The sequence below is a fragment of the Pseudopipra pipra genome, chromosome 28 (genome assembly GCF_036250125.1).
Source record: "Pseudopipra pipra isolate bDixPip1 chromosome 28, bDixPip1.hap1, whole genome shotgun sequence".
NCBI lineage: Eukaryota > Metazoa > Chordata > Aves > Passeriformes > Pipridae > Pseudopipra > Pseudopipra pipra.
In genome coordinates, this window is record NC_087576.1 from 2,707,744 (window position 1) to 2,731,660 (window position 23,917).

The 23,917-nt window shown below is 44.6% G+C and overlaps 1 protein-coding gene across 2 annotated transcripts in view; it reads right to left on the reverse strand.

Moving 5' to 3' along the window:
- EBF2 (EBF transcription factor 2) overlaps positions 1-23,917 on the reverse strand; it is a 140,706-nt gene that overhangs the window by 22,539 nt on the left and 94,250 nt on the right. For both annotated transcript variants that reach the window (XM_064638186.1, XM_064638185.1), the window contains exons 7-10: positions 19,697-19,778; positions 8,696-8,813; positions 6,793-6,923; positions 5,948-6,074 (exon numbers count right to left, since the gene is read on the reverse strand). In XM_064638186.1, the coding sequence (XP_064494256.1) occupies positions 5,948-6,074; positions 6,793-6,923; positions 8,696-8,813; positions 19,697-19,778 (458 nt within the window). The remainder of the gene's footprint in view (positions 1-5,947; positions 6,075-6,792; positions 6,924-8,695; positions 8,814-19,696; positions 19,779-23,917) is intronic.

Consider the following 23,917-nt stretch of genomic DNA (forward strand, 5'->3'; position numbering starts at 1 on the left):
AAAAGCTGGGCATGACACAGTCTAATGTATGCCAAAAAGAGCAGCCACCTAGTGAATAAACTAAACTGTCAGTGAGCCCACAGACCTCACTCTAGAATTACTGTTTTAACCCCAGGTTTGTTAAGATCAGCACTAGGGAGAGGTCTAAACGTGCCACGGGCTGACTTTATTTATTCGAGGCTCCAATGGATTATGGGCACTGCTTCCCCTTTTACGTCATCCCCAACCCTCCAAAAGCCACGCTTTTGTTTTAAACACACTGTGACTCGCTGGAACTGGAGGAAAAATAAATCCTCACAGCTGAGCAACTGCTGCCATGACACCTGTCTGGAGCTGCAAAACCTGCTCAGCAGCTCAACCCAGCTCAGCTCAACGGGGACCGGCTCCGACACCCGACGGTAGCAGTGCTGACATTTAAAGTATTAATTATTTCACCACACATCAAAGCACATAGGACTGCTGAAGGAAGATGATGTTATGAAGATCTGCACAATTTACCCTGAGTGACAGCTCGTTCTGATGTTGCCTTGGGAGATGTGCTCTCTCTCTCCCCCTCTCCACTGGTTGGGAAAGGGTTCCTTGGGAAAGGTAGACATTTCCTTGGGAAAGGGCCACGTTCAGGCACCTCAGCAAAGCTCTGCAGCTTGTCTTTGCTTTGCTCCACGAAGCAGAGCAGAGGACAACCAGAGGAAATGAAATATGGAGACCTCCAGGAATATCCTGAACCCAGAGGGAGAGCAGGGTTTGCAGGGGGATGCCCAAGCTCAAAGAGGTAACAGAGAAAAGGCACCCGTGCCCTTAGATCTTGAATCACGGTATCATGGAATGGTTTGGGTTGGAAGGGACCTTAGGGATCCTCTCATTCCATGCCCTGCCATGGGCAGGGACACCTTTCACTAGCCCAGGTTGCTCCAACCTGGCCTTGGACACTTCCAGGGATGGGGCAGCCACAGCTGCTCTGGGCAACCTGTGCCAGGGCCTCCCCATCCTCATATACCTAACCTGAATTTCCCCTGGTTCAGCTTGAATCCATCCCTCCAGTTTCTGATGCAGAATCCCTCTCTGGCTTCCCTGCAGCCCCTTCAGGTGCTGTACATCTCTTGTTCCCCGTGTCTCTCCCAGGTTAAGGCAGTGGCAGGAGCACATGTTTGCTGTCACCTCAGCTGTGTTCTGGACAAGGGCACTCACCCTTCCAACCTGCAGAGCTCTCTGCATCCTTGGAAGTGTTGTTTCTCACAAGACCTCCTCAAATCTACTCACAAGCTGTAGCAAACCAGTAGCTTCCTATCCTTGGAGCCCTGCACAGAGTCTGATACAGAACAACCCCTAGCCCAGCCTTTCCCACAGATGATTTTATATTGCATTGCTCTGACAAGGGAACCCCTGGAGGATTTCTGCTCAAGCAAGGAAAATTATGTTCCAAATCTCCCTGATATACACATTTCCAGGTTAGCATCCCTGTGACAAGGTAAATGCAGAGCTGTGATCAAACCTGAGATATGAAAGCCTGCAAGACATGCCCTCAGCTGGCGTAAACCGACGTGTTATTAAAGTCAGGGGAACTATAATGGAACTACTTACAGCAGCAGAGAATTTGAATTTGTGTAGTATTAAAAGCAGAATATGAGGCTACTGAAAGATTACCAGCAGAGAAAAAAAAATGCCTTATTGTTGTATGAACAGCTGATGGGAGAAAAGTAATTCAGAACATCGAGACGGGTCTGTGCAACCTGCGTTCTTGTGGATCAAGGTGCACAAGGGGACTGAAAGTTTAGCTGTGAGGATTTAAAAATGCACTCTTTATCTCTCACTTCAAGTATTTCGAGGATATACTTAAGCACTGACGTTGGTTCAGCAGCTGCCATTAGCACCTAACGAGCCATTTCTGCAGGTTTGGGCTGTTCTCTCCAGAACATCGTTACCCGCCTGCAGGATCCCCTTGGCCTCGCTCTTACGAGACGTTTTCCAGCTGGGAACCTTATGGAAAAGTCCAGACAGCCTGTTCTGGTGATGAGAGGAGTTTGATGGTTGAGCTGCAGCACCCTGAGTGATAACCCTGAGGAGTGGAAATGCTGACAGACCCGTAACTGCAGCAGTGCCAGCACAGCACACTTTGCAGGAGCCCATTATAAATACACATTATGAGCTCCCATAACAGCTCCACTGTGGCATTTAGATTTACCCTTGAAATGTATACCTAATTTTTATATTCATCTCTTCAACAGTTTATCATTTTCCTCTTCAAACAGTCTTACTGTGACTCTTTAAAGAAGAAAAAAGTAAAAGAGAACTCAAGTATAATCATGTTGAGCATAAATATTTGATTGTATATTAAATATTGGGGGCATGGATACAATACTGGGGTCACTGTTGTTTCCATCTTTTAGGAGAGTGTTGTGTTCTGGCAGTTAAAGGACATGACCAGAACCTGTAAGACCTATTTCCCTGTCTATTTTTCCTGTACAACCACAGGCAAGGGGTTAATCTTCATCCTTCTGTGGCAACATCTCACATGTAAAACAGAAGCACATGTCTTTCTGTAACTGATTGCCCATTTCTGATGCCCTGATAAACCTTCTGAGGTCTGGTTTTACATGAATAATTATTCTCCTTATACCTTTGAAGTCCCTACAGCCACCCACTCTCTGTTTTTCATATGACTTGACCCTTTGTGCTTTTCATCAGAGGTTCCACCTCAGCACTTGATAATTGTGAAGGACTCGATACAACGTGACCCTGATGATACTGAGGCTGTTTGCTCTTGCTGCTGTTCCTGGTTCTGACAGAATTACATCTTCCCCTGCTTTTAGTTTGCAGGATTTCACACTTTTCAGTCTCCTGGGCTTGATGCTCCATGTCTGCATTTCTTAGGGTTTGGCCAAGTGCAAGCTGAAGGTATTTAGAGGAGAAATTCTCATTTATAGAAGCAGCTACACTAGTTATTAACACTTAAAGTATCAAGAAAATAATCAACTTCAATTATCATGGAAAAAAAAACAACCAGATTTTTGCTGTGATGCCCAAGTCTACACTACCAAGAATTATTAAATCTGTTGAAATTTCCTATTCAGTATTTTATACGTATTTGTCTTCTACATTCTACCCAACAAATAGGTGCCCTCCTGTGCTCCAACTGAGTATATTTTGCTATTTATATTTTTCTGTGGATGCACAGGTGCACTCTGTGGGCAGTGCCATTTAAACAACCTGGTTTCCTAAGGCTTGACCTGCTGGTAACTTCTCTGCTGTCTGATAACATGGTTGAGCTCTTCACCCTTTCTTCCAGTGAGGGATTAATCGAGATTTCATCCAAAAACCTGCTGGAACTGCACCTTTGATGCTCCACAACCTTTCTGATAAAATCTGATAGAAACTGGGCAAGAGGTTCGAAAGCTGGGGGAGTTCTGAAGAAGCCTTAGGATCACAGAATCATGGATTCATAGAATCATGGAATCATGGAATCAGAGAATCACAGAATCACAGAATCAGCTGGATTGGAAGTGACCTCTGAGATCATCCAGTCCAACCCTTGATCCAACCCCGCCGTGGTTCCCAGCCCATGGCACTGATGCCACATCCAGTCTCAGCTTAAAAACCTCCAGGGATGGAGAATCCCCCCCTTCCCTGGGCAGCCCATTCCAATGGCTGAGCACCCTCTCTGCAAAGAAATTCTTCCTAATCTCCAACCTAACCCTCCCCTGGCACAGCTGCAGACCCAGCCCTCTTGTCTTGCTGATCGTTGCCTGGGAAAAGAGACCAACCCCCCCTGGCTCCCCCCTCCTGTCAGGGAGTTGCAGAGAGTGAGAAGGTCTCCCCTGAGCCTCCTCTTCTCCAGGCTGAACAGCCCCAGCTCCCTCAGCCTCTCCTCACAGCACTTGTGCTCCAGTCCCTTCCCCAGCCTCGTTGCCCTTCTCTGGACCTGCTCCAGCCCCTCAACATCCTTCCCAAACTGAGGGCCCAGAGCTGGGCACAGCACTCCAGGGGTGGCCTCCCCAAGGAAGAATCACTTCCCTGCTCCTGTTGGCCACACTATTCCTGGCCTTGGAAGCAGAAGGGCCCTGCCTGCCTGACCATGGCTTCAAACCCAACGCTTTTGTCCACGGGGCCCCAGCGGTTTCCTGATAACACAGGGAAGGGGGGGGAAAAAAAAAAAGCCACCCTATTATTTTCCTAGCTTAGAAGTTGTTTTTATTGCTATTAGCAGCACCAGCCTGGGGGAATTAGTTACCCAGGTGAGGCTGTACCTCAGAGCTGTGTTTCTCGTTCTGCCTGCCGTGGTGGGAGAGCTGCAGGTTCTTGGAGACAGATTGGGAAGGTGTTTGGCCAACCCTCGCTCCAGCAGCTCCTCTGAGGTGTTCCTCAACATATGGCAGGAGCACCCACTCACTCCTCAGAGGATGGGAACACACATCCCTGTGCCAGGGACAGCAGGAAAACAGGCAGAGGGTGTTTAACTTTCTTTCCTGCTGATTCCTGTGTGCAGCTTCACCTCCTTTTTTTGGGTGGGAGGTCTCAAATTAACACCTCAAAGAGCTGCACTGGCCTGACTCACACCCCCCCTGGATGGTACTGATCAGTCTTGCACTTAAAACAGCTTCACAACAATAATAAGATTTTTTTTTCATAGAGGAATAGATATTTTTATGACACATTTCTCTATTCTAACCCTCTTTCAGCACAGGTACCAACAGCTCAGTGTTGAAGGCACCAAAGGCAGGGCCTCAAGGAGCAGAAAAAGAAGAATTTTACATTTAAATCTGTCATAAAACCTGATAAAGTATTAATATCTCTTCCTCTAAAGCACCTGCAAGGTGCTGAAACATAAAGGTATTTGCACACAGGTTTGATTTGTCCTAATCAATTTGAGTTGACTCAAAATCAGTTCCAGTCAATGGATATCATTTCAGTACTTTTGATTAACTGTGGATTAGGTCTCTATTATAACAAAAACTTATATTTCCTTAATTATAACTGTAATTGTAGACTTAATGCTTGCTGCAGGTTTCTAGGTGTGGCAATTGCATGAATAAATAAATAAATACACTAATTTAGAGATATAAAATGGCATAAAACACTACCAGGATCTTCACATATCATCAACACTTTCCAAAAGTCCTGAGCTGTCAGATTTCCATTCAAATTTTTCCACTTTTGGGAAAATTCTAATTAATTCTTTCAACAGGTGGCAAAGTTTTTACCTTCAAATTTTTAATTAAAAATGTCTTGGACCTTCATTATAATTTTTTGTGCTAAGTTATGATTTAAAAATGGATACTTGTAATACCCAAAGTGTATTTCATGAGGATCATGGGTAGCAAGAGGCTTACATAAAATTAGATAAATCCTTCCATTTTTGGGAATTCTGAATACGATTTGAGAGTCCTTCAACTCAGAGATAAATCCATCCTTTAGAACTCAACATTCTCCAGCCCTGGTTTATAATTTCAGGAACTTTAGTGCATACATTGCATGTCATCACTGTCACTTCTGGTCACCCTGGTGCCACCTGATTTCTCCTTTCACGTCCATATATCATGTTCTCTAAATAAGTTGATAATCCACCTAAGAATTAGAACCCCCCAGATTTGTTTTCAGCTCTTTTGGCTTCTCTTGGTACAAGATGCTCTCCTGGTCCCCTGGGATTATCCTAAAAATGAAAGGCTCTCCCCGGGCAGAGGGGAATGTAAAATAAATACTGTTCTGGATAAAACAACTTCCAGAACGTGGAGCAATTTTACCATGTTCCTGCACACTCAATATCCGATAGGCAGAGCCACATTTTGGCAACATGAGCTTTAATCTGGAAAAATCACATCCAAACTGCCTGAGTGGCCTCCAAAGAGGACAAAAAAAATAAACACACAAACCAAGCTGAGAGTTGTCGACACCAGTCACCAAAATAAAAAGCTGGGAGCTCCGGCCCCCCCAGCCAAAATCAGTCACCTACCTGTGTAAATAAACCTGCCTGGTGCACCTTTGCAGAACTGTTTGGATTTGTAGGATAATGTCACTTCCACCACGCCGGGAATGTGCCGGGGAGGCGTCTGGACTCGGATGGCGTGAGGGGTGATGAGCTGCAATGGCACCAGGAGAGGCACAGTCAGGTGTTTGTGTCACCCCTTCACTTTGTGAGTAAATAACAGAATAATATCAGAGTAATAAAAAGGTTTGGGTTGGAAATGACCTTTCAAGACCACCCAGTGCCACCCCCTGCCATGGGCAGGGACACCTTCCCTGAGCCCAGGTTGCTCCAACCTGGCCTTGGACACTTCCAGGGATGGAGCAGCCACAGCTTCTCCGGGCAACCTGTGCCAGGGCTTGCCCACCCTCATCCTAAAAAAATGCCTTCCTTATATCCCTCTTTCATTTTAAAACCATTAGCCCTTGTTCTGCCATCCCACCCCTGAGTTAAAAGTCTTTATTCCTGTGCAGGAGACACAAAGTGATACATCTGCTCCAGTTCCTTGCCTTCAGGAGAAGAAGACACATCTTAGGATGAAATCTCATCAGGAAACTTGTACTGTTTAGCCCATTGGTTAAATGCTGGCTTATCCTGGACCCAGAGGGAATTCTTTCTTTATTTCTCTCCCTTTACCTGTCTCCAGATGCCCAGAATTGCTCAGTCCCATTCTGGCTCCTGCTGAGCAGTTGACCCAAATAAGATCCCACAGCAAGGAAAACACGTTCCCCAAATTCCCTCCACAAGAGTCAACATGGCCTGCTTTCCACCCCACCACTCCTGGAACAGGGATCCCCACTGGTCCTCCTCGGGGAAGGGCTTTTCCTACCCACCTCACTCCACACCAGCATGGTCCCAAAGACGACCTGCAGCCCATCGAAGAAGTTGTCCCCGATGATGATGACCATGGCCCCGCCCGTGGTCCACCCTTCGCTGGGGCTGATGGCTTTGATGCAGGGGGTGGCTGAACAGAGCACAGAGGACAGCAGAGCATCACGTTAGGAGGGCTTTTTGGTTTGGTTTTTTATTTTTTTCTTTTCCCCCAACAGCTGTTTGGAACACTGGGTGTAAATCCTCGGAGCGGAACGGTGAAATCCTGTGAGCCTCAGGAGCAGCTTCACCCGTCCACACCTGGGGATTTCTGAATTCCCAAGGCTGGCAAAGGCCTAGGACAAGTCCTCTCCAACCATTCACCCATGGAGGCTGCTTCACCCTTCCACAGACCCCAGCAAATAAATAATAAATAAATAAATGAATGAATAAAAGCGTGTTTTCTGCCTTGCAAGTGTTAATTACTTGCCTATTCATTACTGGCACTTAACATGGTGTCATTAAAGCCTAATAGGCCAACTGTAGTGAGTGTAAAAATGAAATGCTTAAATGATTGTGCAGAGGCTGTTTAAGAAAAAAAAAAACCCCAACCCAGCACCCACTCATTAACATGTGATCCCACAAAAACAAACCCTGTGGAAAAAATAAAAAAGGCAGAGTCAGATTTGTTAAATTTATCAATGGGTGAAAAAAGATATGGGAATATCAAATGTCTCCTCCAATTCCTATCAGGAGACAATTTCTAATCATTTTCTTGATTTTATAGAGTAGATTTTTTTTCCCCTCTCTCTTCCATATGTTCAAGGCCTCTGGACTATACATCCCATCAGGAACCCAATATGGTTTCCAGGCCATAACCAAAGTCAATCCATCACTCCATTCCCAATGTTGACAGGGTCAGAGGTGGAGGGGAACTTTGGCAGTGCTCCAAAAACATGAGACTCCTTTGAACAGCCAGTCAATCACATCCAATCAGTCAAGGAAAAACTGGATGGCTTCCTAGGCTAGGAATCCTGGGATTTTCCTTCTACCATTTCACTGCCCGCTGGGGGAGAATTAACACCACTCTGAATTCTTTACTGATTCAATCATTTTCTTCCAGTTCATTAATTCTTCTTTTAGGTTGATGCAGGGCACAGTTAAGAAGTGGGGCAGCAAAACATTATAATGAAATAATATCCTTGCTTGTCTTTTCTACTAACATCACCAGCTCTTCTCACTTTCCCTGGCTGCAGGGGAGGGAGAAGCAGACACAAGATAGCATTTTCCAGTAATTTGGAGCGTGAGGGAGGTGGAATGTGGCAGGAATGAACGTACAGGGAGAGGGAGAGGGAGAGGAGGGGCATTTTTATTTTTTGAGGCTTAGCAGATACGAGGGTTTGCAATTGCTTTAATACAGTCCCCAACCCATCCTGCAGCAGGCCATGAGCCTGGCTTAGCCAAACAAACTCCCATCAATTAGTGTCAGCTCCCTCTGTGCATCGTTCTGCTCCGTGCAGAGTTTGTTTAAGGGAACCAGTGACACTTTTTCATACACATCTTGTGCTGCAGCGGCTCTGTTTAACTAAGATGTCATGTTGCCTAATTTGCCTGAAATCAAATCTATCCCAGCTGAATGAGAAGGCTGAAATTTCGATGGTGCTCGGTGTTTTCTGTGTTTTTCATCTTTGCAGCACATACTAATTAATAAATTGGAGGGGGAGGGGGAGCCAGTCTCTTAGATGTGAAGAGGAGCATATTTTGCATGCACAGACACTGTTTTCCTGCCTCTTCCTTCTCTAAACCCCCTGAGGGTCTGCAGTTCCCCCTTGGCTCCCCTTCCCTCCTCAAAACAAACAGAAGCTGAAGAATGGGGGAGATGTTTTTGCATTCATTCGTGCTCTGCTCTCCAGACAAATATCCCACCTTCTGAGGGGTCAAGTCTCCTCGCTCTCCGTCCGTGCTTGGAGTTGTTGTGAACAAACATGTTGTCAGACACTGCCAGCACGTGCCCATCAACGTTCACTGTTGTTGATAGCACAACCTGCATGTCGAGAAAGGGAAGGAAAAGGAGGCAGGTAAACAATTTGCTTTGAGATTTGCCTTCTTAAGCGTTAATTATTCAGTTTAGCCAGAGCCCCGCTCCGTGTGTAAAACAGCACCACGTCCTGCAGGGTTTTACTCCCTGGCAGGAAGGGGAGGAAATATTTTCAGCCTTCATTCTGGGCATTAATTCCATTTAACACAGCATCCTGAGGGCCATATAAAGGCCTGGCTGTATAATGAACCAGCCACTGCAGATGGCCCTAAATTCAGTTGCTGAGGTGCATTGTGGCATCGCTGATGGCAGAGAGGGCTGTGTACACCAGGCACGGGGCAGGCTCAGAGCAACCCAGCAATGTGCCCTGGGATCCTCCTGCAGGCTCCCAGCCATCTGCTTCTGGCACACTCATGCAAATGGACCTGCATCTGCCTGGAGACCAGGCTCCACTGCCTGCAGCTCCATGAAAACCAACTAAAACCTGCTGCTGACATATCAGTGCCTCCTGAAAATCATCTGAGCCCGAGGACTCCACCTCAAGCAGCAGTTTTTAAGCCTCAGCCCCCACAACTGAGCTCCAGTAGCGTTTGAATTCTTAGAGGAAGTAACTGTATATGCTAATTAATCCCACTTCAGTTTTTACAATATCCAAAGCTCTAAATTTCCATCAATCCAGAAATATATAGTGCACCCTTAAACCACAAACTTTTAGGAAATGTGAACAAACCGTGGTTTAGCTCCTGAAAGAAGATGCATCTTATTGAAACATTCAAGTTTGGACCAGCAGTTGGTGTAAATCAGCTTAATGGTGTAAATCAGCTTATGCCACTACACACCTAGAGAAAGTCAGAGCTATGGAAAATCAAACCCTGGATGAGTTCATGGATTTTCAGAGACAGCTGTCATAGTCCAGGCAAGAGAATGTCAGGCTCCAGTTGCTGATAAAACTCTATTCAGCACACAGAGGAGAAACCTTGCCCTCCCCGGGATTGTGAGAGCTCGAAGAACACTTTCTTTCTCGAGACAACTCTAATTCATTCCAAAAGGCTCTTGTCATGCTGTACTCTTATACTTCTCAAGCATTCTTGTCACAAAATGTGTTGCTTTTGTGTGCCAACTGATTTCCTCATTGCACATTAGGGTGGAGTGTGTCTCTGTCCAAAGGGAACGTTTCCCGCATGACATCGCTGAGCCCACTCAGATGCACTTCATTATTTTCCCTTAAACAATGGAAATAAATTTTAATCTCTCACTGGCCAGCGCTGTGGCAACAAGGGAATAGCCCTGAATTATTCCAGTGTCTGAAATATTTACGACAAGTGTTTAAATTGTAACCAAATGTAAATAAAAAGTGATCGCATCTATACAGTTGCCCTGTGTAATATACAGGGGGCTGAACTCACCCACACGAGGTTCTGTGGGATAAATACACACCCACACGCTCTCAGGATGAGACTGAGAATGTAGGCAGACCCTGAGTGTACACATATAGAAGAGAATTATATAACATCCTGAGCTGGAAGGGACCCCCAAGGATCATCCATCCCACTCCTGGCCCTGCACAGACACCCCAAAATCCCACCCTGTCCCTCAGAGTGTTGTCCAAACACTCCTGGAGCTCTGGCAGCCTTGGGGCCGTGACCAAACCCTGGGGATCCTGTTCAGTGCCCAACCAGCCTCTGGGGAAAGAACCTTTCCCTACTGTCCCTCCTAAACCAGCCCTGACAGAGCTCCAGCCATTCCAGGGTCCTGTCCCTGCTCACAGAGAGCAGAGATCGGTGTCTGAATAATCACTTGGGTGTAAATGTTGTGCAAAACACAAGACCCACATTTTGGTAAGAGATGTAGAGATCCCCAGAGCCTGAGCAGTCCAGAAGACAAGTGCTGAGCATCCAGCAGGAATGGAAGATGCACTTCCAGACCTCTGTCCACGTGTGGTTCCATTTGGATTCACCTCTCCCACTCCTCACAGGAGGCTCAGAGCCACTTGGCACAGCACAGGGACAGGATGAGTGCAAAGTTCAGATCTGAGCCCAAAGTTTTGGCTCTTCTTTGCAGTCCTCTCCAAGGTCCTGCTGAAATCCAGCAGAGCCCTTTGTCATGGCCACAACAGCTCTACCCAACTCATCACCAGTGGTGGGGAGTGAGAGCTGTGAGACTGTGGGCACAAGAAGGGCTGAACTTCTTCACTTTGCTCCAGCCATTGCCTCTTGCCTGGTGGAGATCACGACACAATAGCTTCATACTGAAGATTAAAAAACAATGTTTTATGGATAAAAGGAAGAGGAATGTGCATTCCACTATGGTCTCTAACTCCCAGGCCCTTCCCTCTCACAAGCCAACTGCTTTCCCCCAGTGAGTATTTCCTGGGTCACGAAGGGTGACCCCTTCCATCTGGAATCAATCAGTCAACTCCTGACAACTTCCTGAAACACCTCACTCCATTTCCTGTTCTCTCCCCCTTCCCTCTTTCCCCCTGGTTTGCTTCACTCTTCAAAACTGCAGGCCACAGCAGCTTAATGTTAGAGGGTCAGACACAGTTAGACTCCAAAACACTACACAAGAACACCTTTGACCTTCAAAAATCTTTACATCTTAGCTAAACAAATCAAGGTCAACGTTTCTTACCATTACCTTGTTAACCATTTCTGTGCATTTTTGCCAAAACCCTTCTGAACACGTATTTATCAATAACACTTGTTCTCCCAACGTCGTAAAACAGTCCAAGCCCCTTGTTTTAAGGTCCCTGTGTTTAGTGCCGATGAAAGGTGATGTGCAAACTTCCCTGGAGACTTCAATTCTCACTTTTGCCCGCAGCAAATCGCTGCCAAATGGCTTTGGTGGGTTTTTCTTTTCCTGCTCTGGTGGCACCACTGCTTGTGTATGAAAATTTGGCACCTTTGCCTGCTCAGTTGAGGGTCTTTTCCTCTAAAATCAGTGGTTAATGGAAAAGTTAACCCTAAGGGAATGATGTGAGAACAACAAAACACGTCAGGTGGGCCATGGATTCTGGTCATTGCAGCCAAATTTGGACACAAACAGCACAAAGACTGAAGATTTTTGTGCCACCTGGGTCAAACAGCTCTGCTGGAGTTTCAGAGGACAACCAAGCGAGGAGCAGAGAGGGCAATGTGCTGTTCCTGCGTCCTTCCAAACACAGATCCCATCTCCAGGAGCACAGAGGCACTTCCAGGGCTCCACGTGTGTTCTCAGCAGCCCTGAAGTCCTCTCTGCCAACCTGCAGGGTCTTGTCCTCAGCAGCCACAGACCCAAAGCAACGATCCCCCAGCAGTCCTGGAGAAATGCCTGTGCTGGATCACCCCATTATTGTGTCTCCCAGGTGGATTTGGGGGGGGCAACCCCTGCTCAGACCCCCCGAGGAGGGTTCACCCCCCGTGACATGCAGACAAACAGCCTTTAGCACATTAAACTGGGGCTCTCTGAGCTGCACTGCCCCTCCTTCACCTCCCTGCACAGCTCAGGGGGTTGCATTTCTCTGCAAACCTTCACCTGGACACTGCAAATTTCCCTCCCCCACCTACACACTGTCCCAGTATTTCCATATTCTAATGGGTGCTCCTCTTCCCATCCCAGATATGCAAATAAATACAACTCCCCGTGTGTTTTAAAGCTGTATCAGTCACAGACACCTATTTAGACATATGGTGCAAACATTCCAGGCATACAGGCATTGACTTACATGTAACATATCTCATCACTGTGTAAATGATCTCTCTCAAAAAATTCCTGTTACCATTCCAAGTGTGGAAAAAATTCTTTATGACATTGTACATCTGGAAACAATATTACATTCCTGATGCACTTTCCCTTGTAACTCTCCAGTTGCAGCACCACGTTATTTTAACTTCAAAAAACAAAACAAAACAAAACAAAAACACCCCCCAAAAAAACTACTATGAGGATTAAAAAAATGATCATCATTATTATTATTATTTTCCAGCTGAGTGGAAGGAAAGATGTCAGGCCTCATCCTGCTGCCTGCACTTGGACAGGGCTGCCATTGGTGTCAACAGGCTTTTTGGTTGAGGGAGTAATTCAGGAGTAGAGCCTGGATATGATGTGTTTGCTTCATAGTTGGATTAGGAGTAAGATAAACAACGTGGAAAATGCCAGCAGAGCCTCTCTCTGCTCCAAACTTCCATTGAATTCTTTGGGAAATCCCCCCTGAGCCCCCTGAGCCTGCTGCCAACAGGACAAAGTGTGCACGTGGCCTTCATTGCAGGCTGGGGGCTCCAAAGGTTCCTGGGACACAGGGTTAGGAGACAGATCCTGGGTCACTGCCACCTTGTCTCCTGCTGTCCCAGACACCCAAACCATGGAGCTGCTTTTAGAAAGTCATTCTCCACCATTTGGAGCTTTTACCTCTGACCCTCCTCTTGTTTTAAAGCCTCCTCGTCCTGGGGGTTGGGGCATTTCTGGTTTACAGCCTAAATTCCTTCCTGGTCACTTTATATTTAACAGCAGCTTCAAAATTCCTCTTTCCCATCCTGACCTACCTGAGGATCTTTTCAGACAGCAGCTCCAGCCCTTCTCAGTGCATGTCACTGAAGTACTGGAGCCCAGCTCTTGTCCAGCCCCTCTCACCTCAAGGACCATTCCTGCAGCTGCTCCAATGGCACTTTTATTCTCTTGTACTGTGGTTACACCAGGATATTGGATCCAACAGGGAATCAGTGGGGTACAGATGGTACAGATGGTACAGATGCACCCTCCTCTCTCCTGGCAGGATGGGACACAGTGGATCTCCTCTCTGGTTTGTTTTTAATGGATGAGGCACAGCTCTGGGAACTCACTGTCCCAGTGGCTATTTGGGCTGCAGATCTGAGCAAATTTAGCTCCTTGAGTGCTTTTTCTCTCACAGTTGAGTCAGTCCTTCCCTTCCTCATACAGAATCTAAAATAACAGCACCTTCTGTTGGGTCAGTCACCACCTGATGAAGAAATTTGCCCCCCAGCCCAGGCCCTGCTGATACCAGCTGCATGTATTTTGGGATCTATACCTGGGAAATTAGTCTCCCACAATGTTCAGTCCATGCAATATTCACCTCTAACAGCTCAGTGATCCCTATCCATGCCCAGATCTGGGTCTCTGGCACATTCTTTCCCCATCAGTCCGAGAGGGATTTTGATTCGGGCCGGTTCTGTTTTATTCCCGCTGCCCCTTTTCGGTTCTCCCAGCCCACATTCCTTCCTCCCCGGTCTCACCCCACCCCTCTTAATCATCTTCCATCCCCCTGGCTGACACAGAGCCCTCGGTGCTTTGTGGCAGAGCAGAGCTGGGTGAATTCCCAGCCCCAGCCAGCTTTGCTCACGTGCCCGATGATGAACTGAGCCGAGCGCTCGGAGGTCAGGAAGGAAACCTCCCCAGGGACACACCTTGTTATTTTTCCTTTCTCTTCCCCCCTGGAGCATCCAGAGGGGGGGCTGTACCTGCCAGGAAACATCCCATGTCATGTTTTCTGCTGAAAACAGAGGGCAATTACTGACCTTTCTCTTTTTGTTCCTACAAAAGCGTGTTGGTTCAGAGCTGACCAGTGTTAGCACCAATGTTCTGCCAGGAGCTCTTTAATCCCAGGGTTACTGGAGGAAGCAGAATTCCCACTCAGCAGGGGTGGGATCACCAGGTCTCAGCTGAAGCATTTTAGCTGAAGTGCCTCATCTTAATCCCCCAGAATTATTGGCCCCCATCACATGCTGGTCGTTACCATTAAGTGTCATTGGGCTCCAATCAAGTTCTCCAGGAGAAATCCTCATCATCAATTTTAATATTTCTTTTTTTTAAATTCCACTCCTAGGAGACTCCTTCCCTGAGAATACAGCACAGACTAAATTTCCCTGTGTAAACTCAGATTTGCAGAGTAGCTGAACTCAAACAGTCAGCACTGTGTTTGAAAAGGTGATTTTAGGATGCCTTTTGTCCCCTTTTTCCACTAAAAGGTTTCACTTGAAAATATTCTAATTGATAAATAATAATATTTGCTCCAGCTGAATTCACAATATGTTCATATTACTCGATCTCTGTGGGGTTTGGGCAGCCATGCCATGAAAATAACCCTGGAAATAGTTCTAGAAAGATTCCCTTTCCCTTCTTTACCCACTGGCATTGAAGCAGCAAGTGATTCACAATAAAATTATGTTGCTACAGGAGGAAAAAACCCACTAAAATAATGACCACACATTCCTTCACTTCTGAGGTAAAACGTGTTTTTCAACAGCAGAAAAATATTTGTATTTGGTTAAAAAAAAAAAAACAACACACAAAAAGAAAGGTAAGAGATTTTCATGGTATCTTTAAAGCTCTACTTAATATCAAAGCAAATTTCGAGGAGTTAACCTGATCACAAAGCAGCTGGTGTTGCTCTCCAAACTAAAAGAATTATACTAAAAAAAACCCCCCATCTCTTCAGGCATCTGGAGCTGGATTAAATTTGCAATGCAGTGTTAATGTAACCTTTCCTCCCTTTTTTCTCCCCACTCCCCTTTTTTCTTCTTTTTTTTTTTTTGAAATGACTGTGACAGAAGTGAAATCTAACATTTAATCCATCTGAATGTATTGCAACTGTGCCATAAAATCTGGAGATCTTGTCATGTATCTACAAGGGAGGCTTGGGCCGGGCTCAGAGACCGGATCCCAGGGCCTTGGAAAATTAGGGATGAGCCAAACCAAGCCCAAACTGTGCAGCTTCACACCCATCTCTAATCAGAAGCATTAACTTGACACTTTTCCAGCCATGAGTAACCATTCTTCCATGCTGGAAGAACTCAATAGGATGCACTGTACAGCACTTATTTCCATGTCTCTTATTCATATTTGGGTCTCGACAACAAAGCCTGAGTTTTGGGCTTTCATTCGAGCTCCAAAGAGCAAAAAAAAAAAAATAAAAGGGTTTTGGTGAGACCTTGTCAGCTCCAGGTTTGAGTAGTAATTCAAATGAGAACTTTGAAGTGAGGATTATCTCTTCTGTTTTGTTTAATTATCATTTAAAATAGTAATATCTTGGTGTCTCCTGGAGGTCTGACGAGCTCTACTCCACTGAAAATGAAAATATTTGGTTCTGCAGAAGAACACAGGTAGGAATTAAAACATCCCCAGCTGAGCATCACTGCAAAAATCTGTTTGCAGAAGGCAAGGGAAGTGCATGGAAAAGCCTGGAAAAGGGGGACCTTAATGATAACAGCTGTACAACTAATTTATTACCAAAAAAAATCAGTGGAGGTTTCAGATATGGCCCAAGACTGAAACCTAAGGATGAAATCATCACACAAATCAAGCACCTACTGCCCTGTGCTTTTTCACCTTGGTTTTTCTCTCTCACGTGTTCCTGTGCTGGTCAGGGAACAACTGTCCTTTCAAACCTAATAAACAATTCTGCACATTAAAGACTTTGCCTGATGTAAATCTTGACAATTAAAATGAAAATTGGTGTGCAACCAGACCCCTAATCCTTTAAAAGAATATTTTATTTTTTTTTTCCCCACTTCTGACTTTGGGGGTTGATGACAGGCCACGAGAAGCAGGCACAAAAAAAATTTGCCAAAATTTAAAATCTTAAAACGCAACAAATTAAAAAAAAAATCAATTAAAAAGAAAGAAAAAAGAGAAGGGTGCAGAAGACACTGGAGAATTCAAGAACACTCTTAACTTTGGTTGTATCCAGGGAAGTCATCCTTCTATCCTTAGAAACAAGGAGGCAGACAGAAAACAAGCTGTCTTTGCTTATTGTCTTTCCTGTTCATCACGGCTGATTTCCCTTGGAACAGGGAGCTCTGCTACTCCCAAAGTGTCAAATTTTAGCAATCAAGCCGCTTTTTTGTGTCTTTTTTTATCCTCACTGACCTCTGCAGCCCAGAACAAAGCTCGTGGAGCCCCGTGTCCAGCTTTGGACGGGCCTGAACGAGGAATGAAAACCTCAGGAATTTTGCACTTTGGCTCAGAGGGTTCATTTTTACCATCCCAAAAAAGTCCCATCGACATTTTTGGGTTTGACAGAAAGTAAATTAAACTCGGTGTTTTTGCCTGATCTGGGTTAATTCGGGGGTCTGAGCTGGAATTCTCACACTGGAACTCCGAGGGGATGAACTCCTGGAGACTGGGAGTGTGGGAGGAGCTGAAGTTATCCCTGAAAAACGGAACCACGGGGGTTCACTTGGCTCAGCTTTTCCCACCTTGGCTTGTGCCAAGGCAGAAAAGCCAGAGGAAGAGTCTGTCCCAGCTCCTTTTCCTCTCCTAAAGTGCTGATTGTGGTCCAGAGATCAAAAGCCAGGAGATGCCAGGCGGATGTGCCGAGGAATGGAGGAATTCCACGGAATTCCAGCCCCATCCAGGTGGGGCTGCAGGGCTCAGTTCAGCTCCCATCGTGTTTCCCTGGAAATCTGAGGCTGCTGGGGCTCTGCTCCATCTGCATTTGGGTGTGGAGGCCCAGAGGTGACCCAGAGAACGGGGCTGGTGTTTCAGATTCCTGCCCCGAAAAATCAGATCCAAAGTCCCGCAGTTCAGCACCTGATGGAAATCTGGGATTTAACTGGAGGGGTTTTTGGGAAGAGCCAGCACGAGCTTGAAATCAGAGCTGAACTGCTCCAGTGGCCAGGTGTGTTTGGACCCAGAATTCCTATTTTGGCTGTGACAACCTACATTCTGTGTAACGTGGCAGTGCCTCCAGTCCCCAGGTGCTGATCAGGAGCACGATTTTTTTACAAACTCACAACAAAACCCCCCAAAAAAGAGCCTGTATTTAGGTTTCATTCCATTCCACAATCAGCTCCAACAGCCAACAAGATCTGTTTACATGCTGTAAAATGGGTTTTCCTTTGCTCTCCAGATTTTTAGTTGTTTTTTTTTTTCGTTCTTGGCAGATGAAAACTAATTGGTGTTTTTTTTCTTTCTGGGAACTGCCACTTGAAATAAAAAAATCAGTCTAAATTTCCTAACAATGAGCACCTCTTTTTTTTCCTCCTGTCTTATCGTCTCTAAAAAACACAGAATGAAGAAGTCACTGCAGCCCCTTTAAACTACAAGTGAAAAAAATTAAGTTGGTCAGGATTTTTTCTTTAAATTCCTTCCTGCTCCAAATAAAAAAAAAATAATAACTCTTTTTTATTTATTTTTTTTGCCTACATTTCTTTAATTTTTTTGAGCTTTTGTTTTGCAGGATTCCTCTTAAATTTGAACCTTTTTTCTTCAATAAAAATTTACCTCCTGCGAATTTTTCATCACCGGCAAAAGTTAAAAATAAAATATAAAAATCACTTGTCTGTGAAAACATGTTTTGGTGGAAAGTTTTAAGCAACTCTGTCAACTCCTGTGGAGCTTTAACTTCATTTAATAAATGAGGAAGCTGATGCAAGTGAACAAGAAACATGAAGCAATGAAACATGAATTGCCAGACCTACAGATGTCACCTTCCCTTGTCAAGCCTTGTGGGTCTACAAGAAAACCACCCATCCCTCAGTGAGATAAAACCCAATTTGTAGCAGGGATGTGACCCAGGGAAGACACAATAATGATGAGGACAAGGATAGTCCTGCTTTCCATCAGTGGCTTGAAGGCTCTGGATGACAAAGGACACGTGGATTTTCAAATGTTCTCCTGGATTTGACCACAAAGTTTCACCAAGGTGAGCAATGAATATTATATTTGTATAATATATACTTAATATATACACTAATTGTATAATATATACTAAATATGCATACTAAATGTATATATATTTGTATAATATATAATATATATAATAAATATATATATTTAGTATATATACTAAATACATATACTAATTGTATAATATATACTAAATATGCATACTAAATGTATATATATTTGTATAATATATACTAAATATATATACTAATTGTATAATATATACTAAATATACATACTAAATGTATATATATTTGTATAATATATACGAAATGAAAGGGGAAATGGCTCAGTAAAGGTCACACAGTAAATTTGGGGCACGGTCCAAGCTCTGGATTTGCATCCCTGTGGTCCCTCGCTCTCCTCTCTCACAGTTCATTCCAGCACCACTTTCCTCAGCCACGTCCCTTCCCACCTGCCAGCACATCCAGGGAGGAAAAGGCTGCCCCCTTCCCTTTCCATTTTCATCAGGGCTAAGCTACAGGTGAAAGACTTTATTTATGAAAGCCGAGAGGGCCGGGAGCCCGCCTGTGCCTCTCCCTCCCCGCCACGGCCACACTTCACCTCCTCCTGCGTTTTTATGAGCTGGAATTCACAATCCATCAGCCACGGGGATGATGAAACCAGTGGCAGATTTCACTGCAAAGCAGCTGGGTCATCGTCCCGCGGGGCTGGTTGCTTGGCTGTGTGAGATCTTAAAGTGACCATCGCTATTTTGGTTCCTTGGGTGTTTGGTTGGTTGGTTTTTTTATTTTAAAGAAGCCAAAAAGGAGGGTATGAGAGTGTTAACAGGCTGGAAAAAAAAAAAAAAAAAAAGGGTGGAAAGAGGTAAGGAGAGGAGGGAAACGAGGAGTAGCACGTAGAGAGTTACTTTGAAAAATTCTGAGGCTTCTAAGTATCACAAACACGATCCCTGCTGTGGGCAGCTGGATGCGAGAGAGCTTTGCCCGAGGGTGTCAAATCAAATATCCACTGCTGGTTGGTACAGCACATCGCTCCCCCTGGGGGATTCGGAGGGGAAAAAGAGGGGGGAATAAAAAAAAATAAATAAAAAATAAAAAAAAAAAGTGGGGGTGGAAAGGTTTAAACACAACAAATGGAGAAAAACTTGAGCACTGCCTGCTCTGGGTTCTCCTGGGCTGTCATCAAATTTATTATGAGCAGAGGAGGGGGGAAAGGAAGAGAGGAAAAGGAGCAGACAGGTTAATGCTGAGCCTTATAAGACTTACCTGGAACCGTCTCATGTCTCTTGGGTTTCCTGCTGTTTTCAAGCAGTTCTGATTGCACTTGAGAAAAAATTTTAAGAAGAATCTGGAAAGACAAAGAACCACATCACTTCTGTTACCCACAGGAAAAGGTGCTGTTGTATCCTGTGTTAAAGTACACATGCCAGGGATTTATGCAGGGATTTACATGATGGGGGATCTTATAGGATGTCAAAAGAGAAACCAAACAAATAAAGCCAAATCTTAACAGAGAGAAGTTTAAAAAAAAAATAAAAATCAGGTAAAGTGCAACCAAGGTGCCTGAAACCCACTCTGGGTTTGACCACACAGTTTTAGTCCCTTCCTTTATCTCTCCCTCGCATACAAGGTCTTTCTTTTGCTGTCTGGAGGGATTTTCCATGAAACAATACAGAAGGATAATGGTATTGTGGGAATGACAAAACCCAACAGGGCAACCCTGCAGCAGATAAGCCCCGAAACCACTTCGGGGGGTTTCAAACCAGAACCAAGAGAGGAATCTGAGGAGGTTCCCTCAGCTGATATTTTTTTGTGGTGAAGATTCCAGTGGCTGAAGCAGAGAAGCAGTAAAATATCCAGATTATAATCTCCCCAAGATTTAGAGGGAGGACAAGGAAAACACAAGCCCAAGTGCTACATGACAGCTCACGCTGTCCGAGCAGAGAAACCCATTAACACTGGACAAACTTCTGCTGCCAATTAGTTTTGCCCTGTCACACCCTCTTTTTTTTTTTTTTTTAATGTGTTTTAATACTCTGGAGAGTTCAGCTCATCAAGCTGAACCTTCAGCACTCTTGGGTGACTTACCCAACACCGTACATAAGAGGTTTGAGAGTTTGGAAATATTAAGCAGCGATTTTTCTGTGAGCTTTTCCACTGAATTTCATGTCAAATCCAGGGAGGAGAGGACTCTTCCCTTTATTTGATTAATCTGATTAAATTTGTGAACTTCATAAAGAAAGAAACTACACAAAAATCCACATTTTTTGGATTGAAAGCAAAACGAGCCTGTCTTCAAGATTCAGACACAAGCAAGAAATTTTTCGGCATCCTCTGTCACAAATGAAAATATTCCCTCTGATTCTTTTCCTTTCTATTTATAGGACAAAATACATTGAACCACAACAACCTCAATTACAAAAATAAATCAAAGATGGCTTTAGAAGGGAAAAAAAACCAAAACAACCTCGGATATAAGAAAAAAATAAATAGTCGAAGAATTGATTTGGAATACAAAGAACAAGTTATTTATTTATTTCTCTTGCCGAGTGCTTTCCTTAAAAAAAAAAAAAAAATCAGCTTTTGCAGTAAGTTAAAGTCCCAGGTGAGCCAGGCCTATTTCCCTTCCTGTTACTATGACAACGATTTTTTACCGCAGTCCCTAAGTCCCTTCAGAACTCACACATTCATGCCTTGAATTAGAACTTTAAAGGAGAAAGATGGATATTTCCTGGGTTTACCAACAACCCCCCCCAAAGCAGTCCTGCCACGAGACAATGAGGCAGAAAAAAGGCTCTGCCTGGTTTAGGGCCCCCCTTGGCCCGGGGTGTTCCTGCTCCTTCTGCCCCAAAATGCAGAGAAAGGGCCGAGGGTTGGACCCGTTTGGGTGTTGCTGGAACAAACAAAACCCTTTGGAAACCCCACCAACACTAAACCTGCAAAAAACACCCAGGAAACCTCCTATAAAACAACTGCCCCAAAATCCACCCCGAGAGCGAGTGGGGATTTTAATTTTTAAATTAAAATCTCCCCTTTTTTCCCCCCCCTTAAACGTACGAGATGTTGAAAGAGTGTTTCTTTTCTCTGCGAGTGCATTTTGCAGGCTCTTGTTTTCTCTGTTTTTCCTTCTCACTCCCCATTTAAAGAGCTCCTGGGGTTTTTCCAGGGGGTCCTGCTGGGATCTCCCTTCACCTGAGCAGGTTGAGCAGGAAAGAGGTGTCAGTGCTCAGCTCCCAGGGGGTCAATCCTGCCCACAGATCCCGGGCACCTCCCTGGATTCCGACCTAAAAACCCTCCAGAACTTCCTTCCTCGGGAGCAGCACTAAGTGAATACATCCCCTCAAATAAGTCCTACTGACTCCTCGTGCTGAAACCTGTGACCCCTTTTTATTTGAATGATTTGGGACCTCTTTTCTTGGAGGGAGATTTTATCCAGGAGAATGTTTTCCCAAGGAAAAATCCTCCGACATTCACGGGAGGGTTTGAGGCAGAAATCTTGCTCACAAACACTCCTTTTTTATCTCTCCCTCTTCTCACAGAGGTCCAAAAAATTATTTGCAGGTAGATAAAGGGGTCCCTGAGACGTTCCTGTGGAAGGGAAAACTGCAAAGTGGAACCAAACTAAGACAACGAGGTAACTTTGACATGAAAATCAACGAGCTGATTATCCTGCAGGAAAACTGCAAACAAAAATCCACAAGTTGTTGCTTCCAGGGGAAAAAAAATAAAACAAATTAATCAGGAAAACGGCCCCTTTCCTTTTTTAATTCTTTTTTTTTTTTTTGTGAGTGCTTTGCATCCCGTTCCTTGAGAGGAGAATAACGATCAGATAACGAGGAAAACGAGCAAAGAAAAGTGTCTGGGAGAGAACTCACGGCCGAGTTTGGGAAGAGCAAAGATCCTGCAGGGCTGTGTGTGACACAAACCCCTAAAGGGCAAATACAGAGGGGAAAAGCTCTAAATGTAACCCCTAAAATGCAGGTACAGGGGGAAAAAAATCTAAATGTAACCCCTCAAAGGCAGGTACAGAGAAGCAAAATTCTAAATGTACATTTAACAGCATCCATGAGCAAACTCTGCAGCACAGTGAACTAAAATGATATTTTTCTGCTAAATGCCTCCAGAAAATTAAGGTTTAGATCCTCATCAAGCATAAACTACCAACGTGTGTGAAAATTAAAGGTGGATTTTGAATTAAATCTGGGCTGATTCAGACCAAGGGGGTGTGTTGTCCATTAAAAACACACAGAAAAGAAAACTCTCCCTGTGCTGCTGCATCACTGACTGCTCTGCCCCAGACACATCCAAACCCACAGAGCTCTGGGCTCCTCAACCAGGAGATTTATCCAGCAGCAATCTGGGGATCTGTTGTGGTTTATCCCACCTGGGATAACTTTTTGGAATTGCTGAGCAGCTCAACAGCTGAAAATTTTGCCCCTTTAGGACCCCCCAAAATCGCCTCATCTCCCCCCTGAAAGTGCTGCCTTTGACTTTAGCACTTAAACATCGTGGCAGAATTCAGATTTATTGCCAAGACATTTGTAGTTTCTTCAGAGCTCGCTGAATATGCTGCACTGTGGTGGTTTTCCCTCCCACCACCCCCAAATTTAGGTTGAATTTCATTTAGATGCACGCACAAGAATTTTTATCTTTTCTCCAGTTCAACCACATCTCTCTTTTTCTCCTCTCAGGGTTCCTCCAGTCACATTGTAGCTGCAACTGGGCATCTGCATGAAGAATTTGGTAGGTTGATATATATATATATATACATATATATATTTTTTAAGTGGTTGCATCTGGGAAAAGCATTAATATTTATTGCAGCATTAGAATAAAAATGACTTGGGGGGAGCAAAGAGGAGGGGAGGTTTAGCACTAAATGAAGCTGATTTAGGGGTAACAGGAGAATTGCAGAAAGGCTTTATTAATTTTTTTAAATTAGAACCTTTAGCCAGTTTTTGTCTTTAACCTATATATATATATATATATCTCTCTCAAAAAAATTATTTGGGGAAAAAAAGGAATTATAAAAAATTATCTCACTGTCATTTCTTAGCCAGCTTTTGGTCTTGCTAAGGCCAGCTTTAGGTCTGAGTTTAGCAGGTAACTCTGACTCCAGCCAAGCAGAGGGAGTGTGGTTCTTCCTCTCACAGATCAGCATTTCAGGGTGCTGGGGGAAAACAAACCCTTCTGAACAACTACCCCTAAAAACTCTGGCATTGCCATAGAAAACCTGCTTGACTTAATGCAGAAACATAAAATTAATGAAGATATAACTATGGACTTTTTCTTTTCCTGTTGTCTCTCACACAGTTGACCTCCCTGGGCACAGATTGATGCCTTTGCACCTCCAAAATGCCACCTTAAATCTGTCTCCCTCTGTTAGGGTTCAGAGGGAGCTGTTTTAAAAGTTGCTGCTCCTCCTGCTGGGAGTCACCCCCGAGCTGATGAATCATTGAAGTGCCCCTTTTTCACTGCAGGACAAAG